General features: G+C 45.1%; 1 protein-coding gene across 1 annotated transcript in view; it reads left to right on the top strand.

Moving 5' to 3' along the window:
• The first annotated feature begins 5,222 nt into the window (after positions 1–5,222).
• ELOVL6 (ELOVL fatty acid elongase 6) overlaps positions 5,223–22,590 on the top strand; it is a 109,999-nt gene continuing 92,631 nt past the window's right edge. Inside the window, exon 1 of the mRNA XM_015425831.1 lies at positions 5,223–5,454. Coding sequence (XP_015281317.1) covers positions 5,366–5,454 — 89 coding nt within the window. The 5' untranslated portion in view covers positions 5,223–5,365. The remainder of the gene's footprint in view (positions 5,455–22,590) is intronic.

The following is a 22,590-nucleotide window of genomic DNA, read 5'->3' as shown; positions in this document are numbered from 1 at the left end:
TGTGCGGGGGGGGGGGGGGGAAACAGAACCAGTCAGACTTTAGCACTCTGAAGTTTTCATCAGGCGAGATTAAGTCCCATTGACTTTAATTGAGATTGACTTTCTACTAGTAACCGGGGGTAGGATTGCTACCTTAAGCATGTGCTTAGCTCTCCAACTGAAATCAATGGATTTAAATGACTGAATTTTGAATTAATTATGCTCTGCAAAAAAAGAGGCAAAAATGCTAAAAAAAATGGATGCTGGTGGGTAGCCATGTTGGTCTGAAGCAATGGTGACCATATAAACTAAGCTTGTTATTCCTGTTTGGTTCTTGCATCTGTTAAACATCTTCATTATGTTGTATGCTAAGTTGCTGCTCCTCCTCTACCTATATGTATGGACAGGTAACTTCTATTTCACTATGTCCGACGAAGTGTGTGTGCACATGAAAGCTTGTATCTTGAATAAAACTTTGGTGGTCTCAAGGGTGCCAGTGCCACTGGACTTGAATTTTGTGCTAAAAATGGATGTAAGTGGTGATGTAAAAGTTGTATATGAGCCTTAAAAAGAAAATAATATGGAATGTGAGAAGTTATCTTTAAAAGTTATCAATTCAAACAAAAGACTGTGGGAATATCTTTTTAAAAGTTTGTCATGATTATTCTGTGTAATAACATCCACTGTTCTCAGTGCAGTATATATTATATGAGATATATTACACAGGATCTATATTACAACATTTATTACAATGATATCTATCGGAGTTTGTACACTCATATACTGTTTGTTTACCAAGCTGAATGTTGCAGTTGCTTCTTAATGCAGTTGCAATGGAAAGGATGGTCTGTACTCTGTCAACAGGCCGGGCAACCAGGGTCACTGACAGGTTGCACCACCTCCTGCCCAGAAACACCACCAAGGGACAGAGAAGACCTGCCTGCCTAGACTTGCTACTGGCCAGAGAACAAGCAGATGAAAAGGAGCTTTCTTCATCTGCCTGCCAGAAAGAACTCTGCTCTAGCTGCCCTGTGACTGCACTAACAAGGTAAGGTCACTTGGCTGCTGTCATCACAACATTAAAGGCCACTGGACATATGTACTGCCTGTGTCTTGGCAAGGCCACCACCAAGGAAAGATCAGCATGGACCCCATTGAATGAAACCCCCACTGCTTCATTTTAGAATGGTCAGATAGATCTTCCTCCTTTACCTTTTCCCATCCACCCTGGTTCATAAACATCAGGAATACGACTTCTAGTACAATGCTTGCTATCCGCGGTTTGCCCTGACCTAGAAAGCCCATGCTAGCCTGATCTTGTCAGATCCTGTAAGCGAATCAGGGTCAGTTCTGGTTCATACTTAGATGGGAGACCACCAAGGAAGTCCAGAGTTGTTATGCAGAAGCAGGCAATGGAAAACCATACCTGAATGTCTTTTGCCTTGAATGTCTTTTGCCTATGGGCCAGTATAAGTGAGCTGTGATTTGAAGGCGCTTTACACACACATACATACCAGCTGTTTGGGGGCCTATATTTAAAATATTTTAAGATAAAAGTATAAGAAAAGCTCTGCTGGGTTGAACCAGGGGTCCATCTAGTCTGGCATTCTGTTCCATATAGTGGACAAACTAGTTGCCTTGGCGGACCAACAAAGGGCATAAAGTCCAAGGCCTCCCCTGATACTGCTTCCTAACAGTGGTATTCAGACGTCTGCTGCCTATGATTACAAAGGTTCCCTTTAGTCATCTATGGCCAGGGCCCACTGCCAGATCTCTCCTTCATGAACTGGTCTAATTCCCTCTTGAAACCATCTATGTTCACGGTAATCATTACATACACTGGCAGTGAATTCTACAAATGAATTACTCATTAAACGAAGAAGTATTTCCTTTTGTCTCTCTTGAACCTATTGCTCATCAACTTCATTGGTTGCCTATGAGTTCTAATGTTATGGGAGACAGAGAAAAGGCATTCTCTATCTACCTTCTCCATCCCATCCATAATTTTATAAACCTGCCATGTCCCTCTTAGTTGCTTTAATCTAGAGTCCATACTCTTCAGTCTTTCCTCATAGGAAAGGTGCTCCACTTCCCTAATCATCTTGGTTGCCCTTTTCTGTATCTTTTCAGTTCTGCGGTATCCTTTTGTGAAATGTGATAACTAGAACTGTACATTGTTGGCAAAAAAATTGCCTTGGTGAGTCATATCCATCTAACCCAGCAGTCTGTTTCCATGATAAGATGCCATTGAATGCTCATAAGCAGGATATTAAGTTGTTCCCTCATAACCTACTTCCTCAGTTCAGAGGTACACTGTCTTCGTATACTGAAGTTTCACACCCCCAGCTTTAAGAAAATGTCCATGGAGGAAATTCTTCTAAAATCATGGCTTTGTGTGACCAACCCTGACCTGGATAGCCTATACTAGCCCAATCTCAGAAGCTAGGCAGGGTTGGCCCTGGCTAGTATTTGGATGGGAGACCTCCAAGGAATACCAGGGTTGTGACACGGAGGCAGGCAATAGCAAACCACTTCTGAATGTCTCCTGCCTTGAAAACTCTACTGGGTTGCCATAAGTCAGCTGTGACTGACAGCACTTTCCACCACCAGATGCAACCAAGTTGATTCACAGTTTAATCACAGTTTTCTGAGAGTAAACCCATTCCCCCATTTAGTTCTGCTCATACAATGAGGTATTATTCTTATTCAGCCAGGCCTAACGGGTTAACAAGTTTCATCAGTTTGGTGTAGTGATTAACAGCAGCAGACTCTAGTCTGGAGAACCGGGTTTGATTCCCCACTGCTCTACATGAAGCCAGCTGGGTTACCTTGGGTCAGTCACTGTCCTCTCAGAACTCTCTCAGCCCCCACCTACCTCACAGGGTGTCTGTTGTGGGGAAAGTAAGGGAAGGTAATTGTAAGCCGCTCCAAAACTCCAAGTAGTGAAAAGCAGGCTATAAAAACCAGTTCTTCTTAATAATAATTTGGCATGAGTATGATTGCCAACTTTTCAGCTGGTCCCTCTAGCTATACCTTTAAAAACAGTTTGATCTTTGGTTATTTCATGCCCCAAGGTTTTACATCTGTTAAAGGGACATGATATCCCCCCTGCAAGTTGGCAATCTTAGTTATGGGCATAAAGGAAAAGCAAACCAGGTTGCATCACACAAAATGTAGAAATTGATGGGACTATAAATAAATCAGAGATTTCAGATAATTAGGTCATCATAACTAGAAGGAAAATCCCCAGTCCAAGGCTGTTTGAACTAACATTCCTCTTACCCTATGATCAGCTCATTACCTCCTCATTCCTGAAGCATCTCAAGAATGGCATTGTGGCACTTTTATACTCTAGCCCAATATTGATCTCTAGCAATAATCAACATATGTGTACATAGGGTAACTAAATAATAATAATAATACCTTTTGATTTATTGATCGCTCATCCTGTAGAGCTGCTGGCTGAGCGATTTACAGTTACTCAAGTTTTCACATGGGACTAACAATGATTCATAGGGTAAGGGAGGACAACATATAATTCTTTAAATCACACACTTTTGCAGCCAACGGGGATTTTGTTCAGCTGTAAGCTTCAGGCGTGTTCCGGACGGCATTCACTTTCAGCTTGGCTGGATGACGTCAGTTCTTCCAGGACTGCTTTGAGTCATAGTGCCACACTGCCACCGCCTAACCGGATTGGCCCATCACAGGCTTCTTAATGCCGAAGAGGTCTTTTTTCCCAGGCTTCCGAGCTGGACCTTCCATTCGCCGGGTAAGACCTCCCCCACGGGGGTTTAGTGTGCCCACCCTCTCTAAGGAGTGGTACCCATTTTATCTACTCGCCGAAGCTTTCGAACCGCTGGGTGGACGGCGAGCTGGGGACAAGGCTGGTAGCTCACACCAGCACGGGCTAGAACTGACAGCAGCTCCTGTTCAGATGTTAACCAGAGGATAAATCCTCTGTGCCACTAATGAAGAAATAACCACTAATATATTTCAGACATGGTTCTTGAATCTTTATTATTTCTCTTTAGTGTTGTATAATCTTGCTTTTGTCATTTTTTGGGGGGGGGAAATCAACATTAAAAAGGTTCTGATAGTTGACTTACAAGCCTCCCCCCCATTAACTTTGAAGATTTAGAGCAATAATTAATCTAGTGCTCTGGCATAACACAGCTAATTAAGAGACCAGAAGAATTTACCACAAACATGCTTATTTATTTAATCAATTTAACTCCTCCATTCTCCCTAGTGGGGACCCAAAGTGACTTACATACTTCTCTTCTCCTTTCTACAGCCTTGTGGGAGCCCAAGGCCCCTCCAGTAAATTTTCATGGCATGAGTGAGGATTCGAACCCAGGTCTCCCAGATACTAGTCCAACACTCTTAACCACTTCACCACACTGGTTCTCTATACTAAAAAAGTAGCTAAAATTATTGATCGTACGTTCAGAAGGCTGCTTAGAACTAGAGGATGTATGGTGAACTCAGTGATTCATATATGTTGCTGATCTGAGAACAAAATCAGGTGATAATCTAGTGCAGCAAGATGTAAGGCAAGTTTACACAGATGTCCGTCTCGCTGGAGTTCAGTTACTCCCCAAGAGATGCATATAAAAGTCAATATGTAATAGAGACTGTATCTTTAAACGTTATTTCCAATCTATAGTGATACAAGGTTGAAAGGAGATGGAGGAAAGACTCCCCATTTTCTCCATGCAGCCCTAGCTTTAACTGTGCATTATACCAAAACACCTTCTGCTTTTGTCCAGGGAAGAGGCAAAGTCCAGAGAAGTAATCCAAATGACAATAAAACATTGGAATCAACTTATTGAGTAAACCTCGCCGTGTTATTAACTACACCTCGTTCTGGTGGTGGGATTTACTATTCGAATTTGCAAACGGTGGGTTTAATCCGTTAGCAGGTTTCCTGGGGGAGGGGTGAGTCTCCTCTCCTTCAGCATCGTGAGGCAGGCGAACGTGAAAAGACGGTTACAAGAGACATCGGACAGGCGATTTCGTTGGGACTCTCGCCAGCTCCGGTTTTTTCCTCTCCCCACCCCCAGTTGGAGCGTTGTGCGGCTAGGAAAAGCGAACACTCCTTTTAAAAGAAATGAATGAGCCGCGAGGAAAGAGAGCGGCAATAGGACCGCCTCGGCTCGGTTTCCGCCTAGGGTGGATTGCAGAAGCAGAGAGGAGGAGAGATCTCCAGACACGAGAGGAGGTTATAGGAAGAGGAGGAAAAGCAATGCTCCATCAAGGATATAGCTGAGAGAGAGAGAGGCAGGAGAAGAGCAGGCGATACCTGACCCAGAGGCGTTCCCGAAAAAAAAGGGCCTCCCGCAGACGGCATCTAGGAAAGCGTTTCCTCTCCAAGACCGGTCCAATGAACATGTCAGTGTTGACTTTGCAAGAATACGAATTCGAGAAGCAATTCAACGAGAATGAAGCGATTCAGTGGATGCAGGAGAACTGGTAGGTGGCGGCAGCGGCTCGTGTGGGGCGCCACCGTTTAGGGAGCGTGCACGCCGGGGGCCGTCTGGGGCTAGCCAGTATCTCGCGCGGCAGGATGAGCTCTCGGTTGGATTAGGAGAAGCCGAGCACCAGACGTGTGGAGAAAGGATGGGGCGAGCTGTGCGTCTGCGTGCGTGGGGAGTGCATGTGTGCGCGCACACTCTGAGTGGGTCTCTGCATCTCGCGTCCAGGGAATGCTTTCTTTGAATGGGTCCAGTGCTGGGAAACCTCGCAGATGAAACTGGCGTCTGCGGTAGAATCCTGTTGTTGATTTCGAGGTCAACTTATATAATGCGGAATGTCTCCCCCCTTTTTTTATTTTAATTTTTAAGCAGGAGCCAACTGGTTTCTCCCGCGCATTCCATTTTACATTTGCCATTCCGGTTTATCAGCTCTCAAGCAGGCACTTCTACCAAGACCCCCTCCCCACTCATCTGGCGCAGGGTGGGACGGGGAATACCCCCTCCCACTTCATCCCCCCCCCCCCAAACCATTAAAAAAAAAAACCCGTTGTCGCTCCACCGCATCTCTTGCTATTCACTTTTTCATTAGGCGTGTTGGTGACTAATACGTGAATGTGTCTCTTCCATGGTCACTTGGGATGAGGAGGGATGGTCGCGTCTGGGGCTGGTTCCTTGGAGGCAAAGAGAGGCCGGGAACTTGGGAGAGAAGTCGTGGGGCTGCTATTCACAGTAAGGAAGGCACCTAAAGAGCACTTATATTTTACCCACGTTCCCTATTGCTTCCGCTGATACATCAGGATTCTGCTGTAGAGTCTCCATCAGGAGCCCCGTTTTATGGTGACCCCCCAATCTCCATAGATGATCCCTATTCCAGCTGTAGACTTTTGAATACCCTTGACTGTCTGAAATTTTGACGCCCTTCTGCAAGGAGGGCTAAGGGTTATGGGGGGGGGCGCCCCCCCCCCAAACGCATCCAGTGGGATGGCGATATGCATCTCAGGGGAAGGGGGGAAAGTCCTTCCAGCACCGTTTGGCCGCCTCCCCAAATCCAGCCTGAGCCGGCCAGCGAGACACTGCGTGTGCCGTTCTCTTCTCAAGCACGCCCTGAGGGACTCATTAAAGGGGAGACTGCAAGTGAGGTGCTCGGATCCTTTCAGCTGGGCACCTATTGGAAAGCCGGGCACAAGGCCCTGAAGAGCGACGGGTGCCTCTGCGCATGAGCCAAGAGCACACTCCCCACTCTAGTGAGACACCCCGGCTTTCCTGTATTCAATCGCGGATTAAGGGCTTCAGGTCAAAGGGTGGGGTTTCTGGGCCGGGGATGAGCGCCGGCGCCTTTCCTGTGAGCTATGTCGGGTGAAGCGGGATGATAAAAACTCCCTTTGTCCGGTTGGAAGGGGAGAACGAAGCCGATGTCTTCCGGGCCCGCTTGTGTCGCTCCGAGCGACCCGCCGCCCTCCGCTCTTTCTCACGCCAACACGTGCTCGCTCCTATCCCCGTTCACGCTCCCTCCGGTTTAAATCTTCCACCCCGCCCTGCCGCTTCCTCCTCCGCCTCCCTCCTGCTGCCCGTGGCCGGGTTTGCAAATCCGTAGCCGCCAAAGTGACCGCGCTTTGCCAAGCAGCAGATTCGCCCAGGCGCGCCAGAGCCCCTCCTCCTCTCCTCCCTTTCCCGGCCACGCAGTTCTCTCCTGCCCCTGGCTGGGCAGCGGCCGCCTGCCGGAGATCAGGAGTGTGGGGTGAGGTTCCCGGGCCCAATCGCGGAGGGACCAGGGGGCCGTTGCAAAACTCGGCGTGCCCGAGCGGACCACGCGCTGGTCAGCATCACGCCGCTTTTCGGGGAGGTGGGGGGGATTGGATGGCTGTGCTCCCAGCCGCTGGACATCAGGCCATCCGGCGCTGCCCGGCTGATCCTTGGCCCACCTGGCCGTCTGGCTCCGAGCTGCCAGATTATTAGTCTGGAGCGCTTCCTTCAGAAGTCTGCCAGTTGGCCCGGAGAAGAATCGGCCTGGCTTGCACTTGTTCCCTTTAATGAGATATGTCGAAATAGGCAAGGGTCAGGAATGGTTGTCACTTGATGATGGCTGTAGTAGCACAGGGGATTGGGGTAGAAACTTGTTTAATTAGTGGAAATAGTCTGTCCTTCGCATTACCCTGTTTCCCAAAAGGTGTTAAAATCGTAATTTTAAATCCTAAACTCTGGCTCAACATTTGATAATCCTCCAAATTCACCACTCATCACTCTGTGGTCCTCCTGGAAGCACTGGGAAAGAAACTCAAACTAGGGATGCCAGCCGCCAGGAGGGACCTGAGGCAAGGATCCCCCAGATTTACAGCTCATCTCCGGACCACAGAGACCAGTTCCTCTGGCGAAAATGGATGCTTTGGATGAGGGAGTCTGTGGCACCGTGCCCCACTGAGGTCCCTGTCCTCCCCAGGCTCCACTCCTGGATCCCCAGCAGTTTCCCAACCTACAGCTGAAAACTGCATGGATTCATCCTGCACCCCTGCTTGTTCTGTCAGGGAGCAAAGATCCCAAGCCTCTCAGCAGGCCTGCACACCCAAGGCCCTTCCCATGTGCTGTCTTTAAAAAGACAGTGCCCTTCTTTCACTCTCTGCTTGTCCTCCAATAACACAGTCCGTGATCCATAGGCAGCCATGGGAAAGAAGCCCCCCCCCCCGCTGCTGTTGTAGGTGCTGCTACCGGAGGGAAGAGAGGATAAATGTTTCCTCCACTCCCCATCACCACAGCAGTAAAATAGGAGTAGAGATCACAGTTCACTCTACAGCACACTTCCTCTCTTGTGTGAGACGGACCACTCTGAGAGTGGCTATGCTGTTGCCCAAGGGAGTGCTGCTCTGAACAGTCCCATATTAGAGTGCTGGACTAGGCTTGAATTCCCACTCTGCCATGGAAGCTTGCTGGGTGACCTTGAGCCAGTTGTACACTGTCGGCCTAACATATACCTCACAGGGCTGTTGTGATGCTAAAAGACAGGAGAAGAAAGTGGTGTAAGCTGCTTTGGACCCCGGTGGGGAGAAAGGTGGAGTATAATGAAGTCAATAAATAAATTCTCTTGCGCCAGAGAGTGGAAAGGGTCTCATGTCATACAGTAGCCCTTCTCCCGTATGTGCAAGAATTCAAACATACTTAGCAATACTACCCTCTCTTTGTTCTCTTCCTGACTCTTCCCAGCTCTTTCTAATGTGGGCTTCAAGCCTGCTTGGAAGTAGCACACTGCCCTACAAACCTCCTTCCCCTCATCCAAGATCTGTGCATGTTAGTTGTAGTACTTCAGGGGGAAGGAAGGCCGCTCTGCATGTTTCAGGCCCTGGGACTAAACCTTGGTTCAAGTGAAGACCTGGCCCTTGCCCTTATTCTAGCTCCACACTTCGCACCCACAGCCTTCACATCCTGTGCTGCAGCACACAGCAGTGTCTGGGTCCCTGTTCTTTTCTTTTTTATGCTTTCAAGCTGCAACCGACTTATGGCAACCCCATAGGCTTTTCAGGGCAAGGGACGTTCAGAGGTGGTTTGCCACAGTGACCTTGGGCTTCCTTGGTGGTCCCCATCCAAGTACTAACCAGGGCCGACCCTGCTTAGCTTCCAAGATCTGGCGAGCCTGGGCCATCCAAATCAGAACACAGTTACTCAGAAATCTGTGGAAACTGTGGCCACGTTTTTCATGTTAATAGCACAGGAGCAGCTTCTCTATTGTGAGAATGCGTGTTGTGGCAGTCAGTGTGTATGGTGGCTACATAAGTGGGACCAGGCAGGTAGGTCTCTCCCAGCTAGTCGTTGCTAAGGGAAAGGGGTAATGTTCATGTAGGAAAGACCCATTCAAATTGGCCCTGCTTTCCTTGATACGTTATACAAATGCTTGTAACAGCAGCATGGGATTTCACCATAGATTCCCACATTCCTTTTTTAAAATTTTTATTGATGTATATAGAAATTACAATTAACAGGAAGAGACTGATATACATATATGTCAAAGTCCAAAGATAAATCAAGGTTACGAGATTAATATTAACATTTAACTTAGAGCATCTGGTAAAACTAATAGACTCCCACATTCCTGAGCCCACATGGGAAAGGTACAGATGTCTGCATTCCCTTGCGGTTATAGATATCAGGCAACAGTCCTCAAAGTGGCTACCATGTGGCTCCCAGTAATATAGCTTGACATATAGTAACTGGAGCCACCCAGAGAGGTAGATGTCTGTGGTTTCTGGCAATGTAGTTAAGCTCAGCTGTCTGTTTAATGCTGTACCCTAGAGCTAGTGCACAGAGACAGAAGTTGACTTTTTGACAGAGCTGCATAATCTATATATCTAATAGCGAAGGTGCCCCCTGCGTGCGGATATCTAAATACGCACACTGGGTGCACCTGGGGGGCAGGGAGATTTCCCTGCACACTTGGGGCAGTCCCCAGGTGTGCACAAAAATCTAAAAAGTTGAAAAAATATAGGGGGGATATTTAAATCCCCCCAAAGTAACAGAGCATCTCCTGCACATGCGCAGGGAACGCTCTGGGAACTCTGTGGTGGGCTGGAGATTGGAAGCCTCTCAGGGCTCACCACCAGAGCCGAGGCGGGTGGGGAGAGAGGAGGAGGAGATTGGCCACTGGGGGGGGAGGAAACCGGCGGAGGGGGAAGAAGGGTGGGAGAGATTGGTGGGCCCGGTGGCTGGAAGCCTCTCAGGCCAACACTGATGCCAGGGAGGGGGCGGGAGAAGGCTGGGTGGGTTGGCAGCTGTAAGCAGCCCTCACTGCCGCGGGGGGGAGAAGGCTTGGAGAGGCGCAGGCCTCTCTGTGGGTGCCGGGGACGGGGGGCAGGGGAGAAGGCTCACCTGCGGCTGCTTCCTTCTTTGGTGGAGCTTCTCCCCCCACCCCTGCGAGTATCGCGGGTCCCCCTTCTTGTGGTAGTCTAAAGACACCATGGTTTTCCAGTAGTTAGTTTCCATGGCAGAGAAAGCTTGCACCTCTTTGATAGTTGCCTGTAATGCAGCTCTTCAATGCACAGTCCCTGTCCATAAAAAAAGGTAGTCCCTCTAAACAGAGCCTAAGGCCTGGAGCATGAATGCCTACCCCCAATACCAACAAGTAACCCAACAATGCAGCACACAATACAAAATGGCAAGTAACAGCAAAACAACTGTGTGCTGAAATACCCGCAATAGTCAATGTACAAAAAGAGACTTCAGCAAAGTGAAACACATATGTAATCAGCAACTATGCTACTATGGAGGTATTTTTGGTCCTGTTCTACATAGTAGCAACCTTGAGAGGTGCACTTTCAAGCTTAGGAGACTTGGCCCATAAAGAAACTGAACAATATTGTCTTGTAAAGAAATTGGAATGAGACTTTCTATTGCGGCCCGTTGTTCCTGAGGAAGGACCAGAAGTCTAAAACACTGTATACTACCTAGGAAAAGTGTTGAATTTCTACTTTGGACTTTATGCATTCTGTGGACTTTTAGTTCCCATGATGGATTTTATGTACAGATTTATTGCCGATTACATATGTGTTTCACTTTGCTGAAGTCTTTTTTTGTACATTGACTATTGCGGGTATTTCAGCAAACAATTCCCCCCCCCCGTTACTTACCCCAATACCAGCCAATCCAATACAGGCCTGACTCAGTTTACTAAACTCATAGATCTCAGTGAATTTAGATAGGAGTAACCCTGAATGGGATTTCACTGTTAGTTGTCTTATGTCTGAGTATTGTGTGTGTTGCTTAGTTATGTATTTTTTATTTCAAGGGGGGGCTGCTTAAGGGATTTTCTTTTGTTGTTCATTTTTGGTCAGTTGTTTTGTTATTTCTTCTTTGGAAATGAAAATCTAAATTGGCCAGGGGATAATCCTCTTGAGTGTGCCTGGAACAAACAATGATTAGTGTCTGGTAAAGAGAGGGCATTCTGTACATGAAGGGACCCAAAGTAGCTTACATTGTCCTGCTCTCTCCATTTTATCCTCACGACAACCCTGTGAGGTAGGTTAGGCTGAGTGTGTATGAATGGTCGACGGTCACCCAGCAAGCTTCTGTGGAAGAGTGGGGATAAATGTGAATATTCTCATGTATTCCCCTCCCCGATGTATGTTATCCAGTCTTAGAACCTGAGCCTGGGCTAGGAAGAGCACCAGAAATGAAGCTAAGCAGCAAAAATAAAAAGACTATGAAATAAAACTTTTTTTTTTTAAGGGCCTAAAACAGATCTCTTTGTGCACAAGATACCTATTGGAGACTCCTAGTATAAAGTCTTGAAACCATTATTCCAGACTGGGAGATTTTGCTCGGTCCCAGTATGGAATGGCTATATGGTGAATATAGAGAAGGAACTGCCACACATACAGTGTGTGTGAGCATTTACACAAACCCAAGCTCTTTTGCGAACAGGGGGGAAAGAGGGTGGGTGTTTGAAAATGAAAGGAGGGCGGACATGTAAGATGCAACAAGACAGAAATACGTGGCAGTTGGAAGATAGGGAACCAGAATAAATGAAGGAGGTAGTCCTCTTTCAGCAGTGCTTTTCTTAATGGCATTCATGCCCTAGGTCGGCTGAGATGCATCTTTGACCAAGCAGAATCGCTGCCTCGAATCCTCTCCCAGCATCTTTGTATCTGCATTTCTGCTACCCTTTCTGAGCACAATGGTATCATCTCTGGTATTAGTTCGTTTCATTACCCTCCTCCCTTTCTTCAGTTGCTACTTCCTCAAGTATTTACATATTCATTTGTGTTTCCCATATGGAATGCCATTCAGGGCCCTTCCATCTGCTCTTCCTCTTCTTTACTGTGCATTTTGTTGTCTTCCTGTAGCTGCCGCGTCTGTACCCTGTTACGTTGGCTTGTGTATTTAAATATTTGTATCCAGAGGCACCCAACCCACCTCACAACAGCAACAAATAAATAAAAAGCCAACAAAAAGCAAAAACACAAACTGTGTTTTGGGCTGACCTAGGATTTCATAGCTGGCTTATCCAGAGGCACCAGCTGCAGGCCATGGGCCAAGAGTCAGAGAGCCAAGAGCTGTTAGCTCTCACCTCTGGCCATACCCAAGGCTTACAGGTACTTGCAACCGGGAAGGAGAAAGAAGCACAGCTAAGATGTTGTACAGCTGGCCAGGTTCCCCAGCACGTGTACTTCCTGTGCTCTCATTCCTTAATACAACATCCTTGGTTTCTGCACTCCCTTCTGTTTAAACACTGCAGTCTGTGCCCATTCTTAATTGCTGTCTCTTCACTCTGTGTCCTCGTGCCACCCTTTGCCTGCAGCTTTTTGCCCTCCTCCTTTAAGGCATCCCACCCTGTTCCAACCACCTCTGGTTTCTAGTTGTTTGTTATAACAATCTGACAGTGTCTGGAATGCTTGAGCTGCATTCTTTTTTAATTCTGTCCATTATCCACCTGATCCTATTATAGGGTGGGATAGTGGTTGAGAGCTGTTTCAGATTTAATAGCACATTTTGGGTTTACTGTATTGCACAGTCTTTTCCCTTCTGTAGTAACATCTTTAGAGGTTTCACTGTGGCCTCTATGATTTCTTGAAAAACAATAGAAATAAAACCACATCCATGTGTAATACTGTGTTCCTCTGTATAATGTGGAAACTGAGTTTGGGAAGGATACATAGATTATTCTTTCTGGTCTTTTTGTGTGTGCTACTAGTTTTCTTGGTTCTTCAAAGGGTTAAGAGCAATCCATATTGGTGGTCTTGCAGCTAAATGCAAAGCAAATTGAAAAAGTCAATCTTTATTCATGCTTAGCACCAGAGGAGACCTTGCAGTTTAAAAAGATAATCGATAATCTGCCTGTTGCTTCTGTTTTAAATTGTATCTTCCTCTTCCTTCCATTGGAGTGGTGTTTCTAGCCATTCTCCAAATGCTGACCAGATTCTGTTGCCCACTTGGCTTTAGGAAATGAACTGCTAGTGCCAGTTCTAAGCAGAGTTATGCTTTTCTATGTCCAGTGAAGTAAGTGGGCTGAGACAGATAGTAAATCTGTTTAGGACTGCACTGTAAATCTTTGAGGTATTTTCAAGCCATGTTCAGCTGTAATTTGAAACAGAGTTTAATGCCCTCCAGTAGCATTCAGATCTGAAAAGGTTTGTTATAATTACACCGTATTGTTATCAGATCTTAAGCCCCTGTGATTACCAGCTGAAAATAATGACATTAGATGTTGCAGCAGGTGATTGAAGAAACCATCACTATACTATAGTTACATATCATATTCCATGCAGTATAAAGCGTCAGCATAAAAATCTAAAATCCAAACTGAAATCCTTATGAAGGTAGAAGCAAGTATATGAAATTGGCATGAGATATTACGGCCTAAGAGCATGGTTTGAAGTTATCTCTATGCATTGTTAGCTATGGGCCTTGCATGGGTTTTGTTTCTGCCTCTGTTTCTCCGGCTGTAATATGAGCACACTAATGCCTATCCCAAAGAGGATTAATTACTTAATATTTTTGGAATGTGCTGTGAACATGGTAGATGCAAAACATGGTAGATGTTGTGTGGCATATTAAAAATAAGAAACAACAGCCATCATTGTAAAACCCCTTGGGTGCCTTAATTTGATATTTTTGGAATGTGCTGTGAACATGGTAAATGCAAAATGTGGTGTGGCATATTAAAAATAAGAAATAACAGCCATCATTATAAAACCCCTTGGGTGCCTTAATTTTACGGCTGTAATATGAGCACACTAATGCCTATCCCAAAGAGGATTAATTACTTAATATTTTTGGAATGTGCTGTGAACATGGTAGATGCAAAACATGGTAGATGTTGTGTGGCATATTAAAAATAAGAAACAACAGCCATCATTGTAAAACCCCTTGGGTGCCTTAATTTGCTGCAAGAGTTTACCTGCTGGGATCTCAATAATGATAAACTCATATTATCTAATTCACAAGGGAGATCCTTCCTTTGTACTGCTTCTTTCCATCATCAGGTACTGGATCCATTGCATACTGCTTCAAAATACAGGGTTGGATCAAACCTGCTCTTCCACTGGTGAAAAAGGGAGGAGAGGGTCCCCTTTGACTAACAAAAAGATGATTCTGGGGATCATGGGATCCACATGCACAAAAACCACGTGAGGCAGAGATTGTAGGGAGGAGGGTACTTGGCCACGATGGTGCGTTTGCTGGATCCAACCCAGAACTCTGTTAAATGTGGCTAGTTACAGCAGTGATGTCAAACATGCGGCCCGGGGGCCAGATTAGGCCCCCGGAGGGCTTCCATCAGGCTCGCAGTGAAACTGGCCATCTCCTGCTTCCAGTTCTGCTGCTGCTGCATCATAGCTTGCTTCGCCAGATTCTCTTAATCACTCAGCAATTTCATGTTTTAACCTGGGTCCTAGACTCAGAACTCTGAGCATAAGATTTCTGTGGTGAATGTCAGTAAATCAAAAGTAGGTTTGCAGCTTACAGAGCTAATGTTTTAAGCATGTTTTTATTTTAGGGGGAAAAATCTTTGTGTTTGTGCCCTTTATAAAGTTTATATCTCTGCTACCTGGCATTACATTTTATGACACACATGGCCCGGCCCAACAAGGTCTCATTTTTGTCAGATCCGGCCCTCATAACAAATGAGTTCGACACCCTTGAGTTACAGGGATTCTAAAAAAATACCCCACTGGCCTTTCTGTCAACCATTTCAACACAAAACTATTATTGCAAAATCATTCTTCCAGTTGGGCCATCAGTATCTGGAAGGACAGATTACTTTACCTCAGGAACTGGAAGCAGCGTATAGGACCTGTCAGCTGCCCCACTGCTGGAATATAATGCAGTCAAAGGTAACAAACTTCTAGATGAGGATAATATTGGTTGCTTTTATAGCTGATCTCCAGACTACAGAGATCAGTTCCCCTGCAGAAAATTGATGCTTTGGAGTGCAGTCTCTGTGGCATTGTGTCATGTTCAGGTTCCTCTTCTCTTCAAACCCTGCCCTATCCAGGCTCCACCCCCAAAATCTCCAGGTTTTTCCCAACCCAGAGCTGGCAACCCTATTTACAGATCAGTGCTGCAGTCCAGCACATAATAATGGGTTCATAACTCCACACTGACTTCAGTGTGATTTAGGCAACTCTGCTGAAATACTGGACTTTGGGAGGGAAGGCAGAATGGTATAGCAGGGTCAGTACTTGGATGGGAGACCACCAAGGAAGACTTTGCAGAGGAAAGAAACAGCAAATGACCCTGCTTCTTATTTGCTTTGAAAGTCCCTTGCTGAGATCACCATAAATCAGTTGCGACTTGACTGCATTTACATATGTATAGAGCTGAATGGATATTCCAACCAAACGTGTGTGGGGGGGGGGGGAACAATCCCCTTTCTGATTGTTGGATAGTAAAACTGAATGTCAAATGTCTCTCCAGCCTGTTATCCATGCTGTTGTCCTAGTAAGGCAGCCAAGGCGTGTGGGTCCGTCTCCGTACAGACACATGTTTTCAAGAAATGTCCAGTCCTGCTTTAAAAGGACAAACAATCCATAGGAGAGGCCTTTTTGCAACTCCTGTCTTAGTTCAGAATTGGCTCCATGTGGATGGCCACAGCTGTTCTTTCCAATTCCTTCCATTCCCCACTTGAAGTGCCTCTGCTGCAGCTGGGAGGCCTGGTTTGCGTGTGTGGGGGAATGAGGTGGCAGTGGGGCAGCAGAAAGCACAGGTAGTAGAAAGGAGTGCACTCCTTCAGATTGCAGGGAATGATCCCTGTGGCTAAAACTGCACAGAAAACCAGCATAGCAAGCAAACGGAGGAGACACTCTTGTCTTGTTTCTGGCTTCTTTTAATGTGAAGGACCTGGGCCTGCAATCTGAAATGGTACAGTCAATACAATACCTTTATTGGCATATAAGACAATAAATAAGTTACTTCATCAGGTATCATTACACCTGCCTTCTTAAAACATGTTAATAAAATAGTACAGTCCATCCCCCCCCCCCGGTTGCCCCTTCATATGTGTGCATACGTGCACCAGGCCTGAATAGTAAGTATCCTGCATTCCCTTGCAAATTGGAATGGTTAGCAGCTTGGCCAGGTGCCCTTGGGATTTGGTGAGAAATGGAGTTGAAATTAGTGGTGCGCTGCAAGCTTATGCTTGTGCTTTTCCCAACTGTAGGCAAGCAGTTCTGGTAGCAAGAACAAAGCCCCTCCCCCTCCCGCCCCAAGGATAAAAATTGCACAGGAAGTTATTTGAGACAGCAGTGCAAGTCCTCTACCCACAGGCCACTTTTGAACATTCTCATATTTGCAGTCGAGATTCAACATGATCAGCTTCCAGAAGTGGCGCTTAGTGTTTTCTTGTTTAATTGATACAACTTTTATTTCCTGTATTGTAGATAGCTCTTCATGTACCTTGACCTTGGGACAAGGTTCTCCCCCCCCCTTTGCTTGGGGTCTTCATGCTCATAGTATCTTGCCATTGAAACCTCTGTTTTCTCCTCCAGTCCCTGTGTAGCACATACAGTCATCCCTGCCTCTTGGTCCTCCATGAGTGGTGAGCTCATTTTTTTTTTTTTTTGGGAGTGGTACAATGATGTTAGCCTCAAACTGGATGGCCCAGGCTAGCCTGATCTCATCAGATCTCAGAAGCTAGGCAGGGTCAGCCGTGGCTAGTATTTGGATGGGAGACCTCTAAGGAATACCAGGGTTGTGATACGGAAAGCAGGCAATGGCAAACCATCTCTGAATGTCTCTTGCCTTTCAGGTTGCATGACCTGAGCAAGACTGTTAGTGACAGAATGTTTTGGAAGTAATCTATTCATGGGATCACCTCAAGTTGGAAGCGACCTGGTGTACACACACACAAAGCTATATAAATGCTAGTAATAGACATGCTTCAGTTTGGAAATGTCATCTTGGCATTCTGGATATTGGATTGATTCTGCTTCAAAGTGTGAAAGGCAACTAGATCAGGTTAAAAAAATTTTTTTAAAGCTGCTTCAAAGTGTGAAAGGCAACTAGATCATGATGGATTCATGTTACCAAGTTTCTATGTGCTGGTTGCAACCATTACAGCTGCTGTCAGTTGTACACACTGATCCTGTGACAAGTTGCACATTTGCAGTATGATCCTAAGCCAAATTATACCAATGACTTCAGTAAACTTAATATAACTCAAATTTGCACTTTCAGTCAATTGGTTAATCAATCAAATCTTATGATTGGTACAAAAGTTGTTTCTGATTAATGAGGCAGCAGAATCTTAGATGATGTGAACAATGGTATGTGTATTGAGTCCTTTTCTCCAGAATTGTTACACATATGCAGATTTAATTGATGAATTACTAAAATCAAATGCAGCATGTTTAATTGGCTGTGTGTCTTATCTGTCATGGACAGCTCTACTTATTTGCCAGTTAATGGGGAAGAATGTTTACTGTGGTAATCCTAAAACTTTATATCTCCTGGGAACCCTCTCCTTTGTTGAATTGTCTGCTGAACATCCCATTTGTGACCACTGCAACACCCATTGTGCTTTACGGAAAATTTGGGATCATACTTTAAGGAGTTTAGTCAGTTTGTTCTCCTAAACACTATTAGATGCTGTCATCACCTTGCATGAACTCATGTATACTCCTAGAACAATGTTCCTCAGCAACTGGCTCTGTAACAAGTCATGATGGCAACATTGTCCATTGCTGAACTTCTCATAGGGGGACCCTTTGATAAGATCCCAAGGAATGCACACTTCTTTGGAACATAGTTTGAAAACCAGTGGCTGACTGTGTGACGGTTGCATGTGACAACAAAGCAAGAAGTTCAGTGACACCTTAAAGAGTAACACTGATTCCAGCATGAGCTTCTATGTGTCAGAGCTCACGTCTTGAGGGGAGCCTACCTTAAGAGGAGATTTGCAAAACTGTAAAAGATCTATGGACAAACACTGATGTCATGGACAGCTCTACTTATTTGCCAGTTAATGGGGAAGAATGTTTACTGTGGTAATCCTAAAACTTTATATCTCCTGGGAACCCTCTCCTTTGTTGACTTGTCTGCTGAACATCCCATTTGTGACCACTGCAACACCCATTGTGCTTTACGGAAAATTTGGGATCATACTTTAAGGAGTTTAGTCAGTTTGTTCTCCTAAACACTATTAGATGCTGTCATCACCTTGCATGAACTCATGTATACTCCTAGAACAATGTTCCTCAGCAACTGGCTCTGTAACAAGTCATGATGGCAACATTGTCCATTGCTGAACTTCTCATAGGGGGACCCTTTGATAAGATCCCAAGGAATGCACACTTCCTTGGAACATAGTTTGAAAACCAGTGGCTGACTGTGACGGTTGCATGTGACAACAAAGCAAGAAGTTCACTTTAAAGAGTAACAACACTGATTTCAGCATGAGCTTCTGTGTGTCAGAGCTCACGTCTTGAGATGTGATGCAGTGGGGGAGCCTACCTTAAGAGGAGATTTGCAAAACTGTAAAAGATCTATGGACAAACACTGATTGTGATGGGAGTGATCTGCTTCTTCATGGATCAGGTTGATGAGATGGAGATCATGGTAGATGAGGTTTTTGAACAAACTCAAATCTTCGTACAGCTGTAAGCCTCATTATAACCCCTCCCTCCCAAACGATGCAATCTGGTTAGCAAGCCAAATCGTACAAAGCAATTGTGGCACTGAAGTTAAGGGGCTGTAAAAGAATTGGCTGAAAGATGCTAGAGAATGTATATGGAAGTGTTTAGTTGCAACATGGATACTGAACTGCAGGTAAGTTGTGCTAGCTGAGAATTTAGAATCAAATAAATTGTTCCTTGGGTTCTGAGGTGATATGCATTCTGTTGAGACATATCTGGGAGTTATTTTTTAATTTCAAATGTTTATATCGTACTTATAATGTGGTAGCAAATGCCCGCTGTCCTTAAGAACAAACATTGGGTTGCATACAACCAGCTTTTTTGCTCATTCTCACATAGTTCCTTTCCTTATTGCAGCCCCTGCCCCACATGGGTTTTGTACATGCGGGATCCATGGTCCCCAGAGTCGCCTTTGGGGGGGGGGGGTCAGTGGGAACTCCTGTCATCTCTTTTTCACCAGTGGAAAAGCTGGTTGGATCCAACCCATCATTATTGTTCATCAGAGATTGGATCAAACTTTATTTATTTACAGCCTTTTTCAGCTGCCTTTCCCTGACCAGAGACTCATTGTCAAATGATAATGCACTTTAAAATCCACCAATACCTTAGGTGTCAAAAGGCCTCTTGAACAAGTCCATCTTGCACAGCTTGCAGAATCTCAACAAAGCAAAAGTTTCCCAACCAATTTCAGGGATTTCAGTTTCAGCCCTAGACCTGCGGTGGCTGTCCTACCTACCCCCCAGGAGGGAATAATGAACAGCTTGTGGTCCAAAGAGTAGAATTGTTTCGCAGGTTGATATACTGGTCCTGATAATTATAGCTGTAGGAATTGCTTAATTGGAATCAATTGTGCTGTAATCTTTTAGTCTGATAAAATGAATTATTTTGCCACGCTGCTAAACAAGATGACTGTACTGTTGGGTAACTGCTGTTTGGAGGTACCAAAGTGGAGAAATATTTTAAGGAAACGCCATTTCCCGTTTGCATGCCACCATCACCCTGAATGCTGGGGGAGGGGTGCTAGAGGGACACAATCTGGGGACCTTCATTACCCTGGTGGCACACAGAGCATAGGCAAGTTATGTGATTTGTTCTTGTATGGTTATTGGATTGGTTCTCCAGGGAAAATCTTTGTCCGGGGGGGGGGGGGGGGGCATAAACGCTGCCACGTAACCCTAGTGAAAACATTCTTCAGGGCATGATAAGTGACAGCTTGTTTTAAAGACTGTTCAGTTTCCCATTGGATCTGGTTGAGTTGCTTTACCTACCTGGAGAGGTAGTTATAGTTTGAAAACCTCTGTCATAGAGTATTCTAGTGTGGGAATAGCTGTTTGGGAAGCAATTGCTATTGAAAAAAGTGACAGAGCTGCCTTGGGACACTCTTCTGTCATTCTGTTACTTATATTACAAATAGAACATGGAATCCAAAGTTTGAGGAACATCTCATCTGACATCTGAATAAGCAAACGTATCAAAACCGGATGCCTTATTCGTGGATTTTTTTTTTTACCTGCGTGCCACTTTATTTTATTTTATTTTTTATTTTATTTTTGGGATTTATATCCCGCCCCATCCAATATACAGCTCGGGGCGGTTTTAGAACCGCACAGGAAAAAAAGCAGTTTTACCTTTTGAATTCATGATTTCCTTAGTTTAAAAACCAAAGCTGAGGCACTATAAACAGCTCCTTACCAGCACTGCAAGAGCTGAACTGGCTGTAAGGGCATTATCATTAAAGTAAGTAATATGATATATCTCTTAACAATGCACTCTTGTTTTATGTCTATTATTGTTGTTGTTGTTATTATTATCATCATCATCGTTGTTGTTGTTGTTGTTGTTGTTGTTGTTATTGGTTGAATCAGTAAAGGGAAAATTTCACCAACAGCTGAGTTGATTAGGAATCCATTCCGTTTATTTGGCTTGTTTTCTTTTACAAACAAATGAAATATGGAATATCTTTGTAAATAAATTGAAAGCTGGCTAGAAGTTGATTGAAAGAGATAGAAGAATAGATAGCTATCCAACCAACATGTTGTGCAGGGTGTTTTATAAGTAGTTACCCCACCCCCTCTTCTCTCCAACCAATGCCCTCCAAGGCAGTGGGGAAGGAGGTATTTGCTTTCATTTTTAATTTCACCTGGTTTTAATTTGAAATGTTTTATTACCTGAAACCTGCCTTGAGCCAACAGAAGAGGCAGTTTATAAATACTTTTAATAAAAACAAATAAATACACTAAGCCCTGTTCCTCCCATCTGTTTTTCTGTTCTCTCTTTTATCTATATCCTGCATATTTCTAAGCAGTCTAGAAGGATGTTATAGTTTCTCTTTTTTAGGGGAAGAAAATAGGACAAAAGGTAAGGCAGATTAGTTGGATGGCCAGCTCTGGGTTGAGAAATTCCTGGAGATTTTTTTTTTTTGGGGGGGGTGGAGTCTGGGAAAGGCAAGATTTGGGGAGGGGAGAGACTTCCAGCCACCACCTGGAGGTTAGTGGCCCTAAGGATTAGTAATGTGTGATTATTACAAATAAGCCTGTCTGCTTATTAATCTTAAAGTGTATTTAATGAATATTTAATCCTCTATCCTGTTCCAATTCAGTAGAAGGGTTTATGTTAACAAGTAGTTCCCCTTGATGTGATTTGATGAAGTCAAAGGAAAAGTATGTACAATTCTATGATTGCCTTGATATGCAGTGCCGGTTCCAGGTTTTGGCCTTGCCTAACTTTCCACCCATCTACCTATGTGTGTCCTCCTACCTGACTGTGAATCCTTCCCCTTCTCCCAAGCCCTCTTACCACCAGTGCTCACAGCCACCTGCATCACATTCATGACCTCTGGCTGCTGTGTGCAGCTGCTGTGGCCACAGTGAGTGCTGCCACTGTGTACCACTGACATGCCTTTCGTATCCGTGCTGGAAAGCTGGAATCATGGCTGGTGGTACTTACAAGCAAATAAGTGAGGAAAGGCCCACGGACAGGTGGGAGGGGAGACAAACAGCTAGGGGGGGTCTGTCACAGGGGGCTCACCCAGAAGCCCTGGACCCCAGCAGCTGCCCCCTCTCAGGGTATGCTGACACCAGCCCTGTTGTGGCTCAGTAGCCCATGTGACCTCTGATAATGAATTGAATGGTGGTTGTTGCATCGAAGTCAAGCCTCTGGTACCCGAGTTGAACATTGTTTGTTTTTCTGGGTTGGGGTGTGAGGAATGTGAAGCGCCTGTTTTCCATTGGTTTGCATTCAGTGAGTTTTTTTGCTCAATCCTGACCTATTCTCAACTGGACTCCTTATTACAGGCCCCATCGTTTGTTGCTTTTGTCAATGCAGGTCCCATGGTGCCCAGTATAGCCTCATTGGTGGCCAGAAGGGACCACCCACCTCCTTTTTTCGTGAGCAAAAAAACTGGTTGGGTCAAACTCATTATTTTCTATATGGACATTGTTGAATATAGTGTCACGAATAGTTCCACAGAATTGCCAGTGCTTTATTATTTAAAATTTAACTAAAGATGCCTGATTCATGACCGA

The sequence above is a fragment of the Gekko japonicus genome, unplaced genomic scaffold (genome assembly GCF_001447785.1).
Source record: "Gekko japonicus isolate JY-2015 unplaced genomic scaffold, Gekko_japonicus_V1.1 scaffold2242, whole genome shotgun sequence".
NCBI lineage: Eukaryota > Metazoa > Chordata > Lepidosauria > Squamata > Gekkonidae > Gekko > Gekko japonicus.
This window is presented reverse-complemented; position numbering and strand designations above follow the sequence as displayed.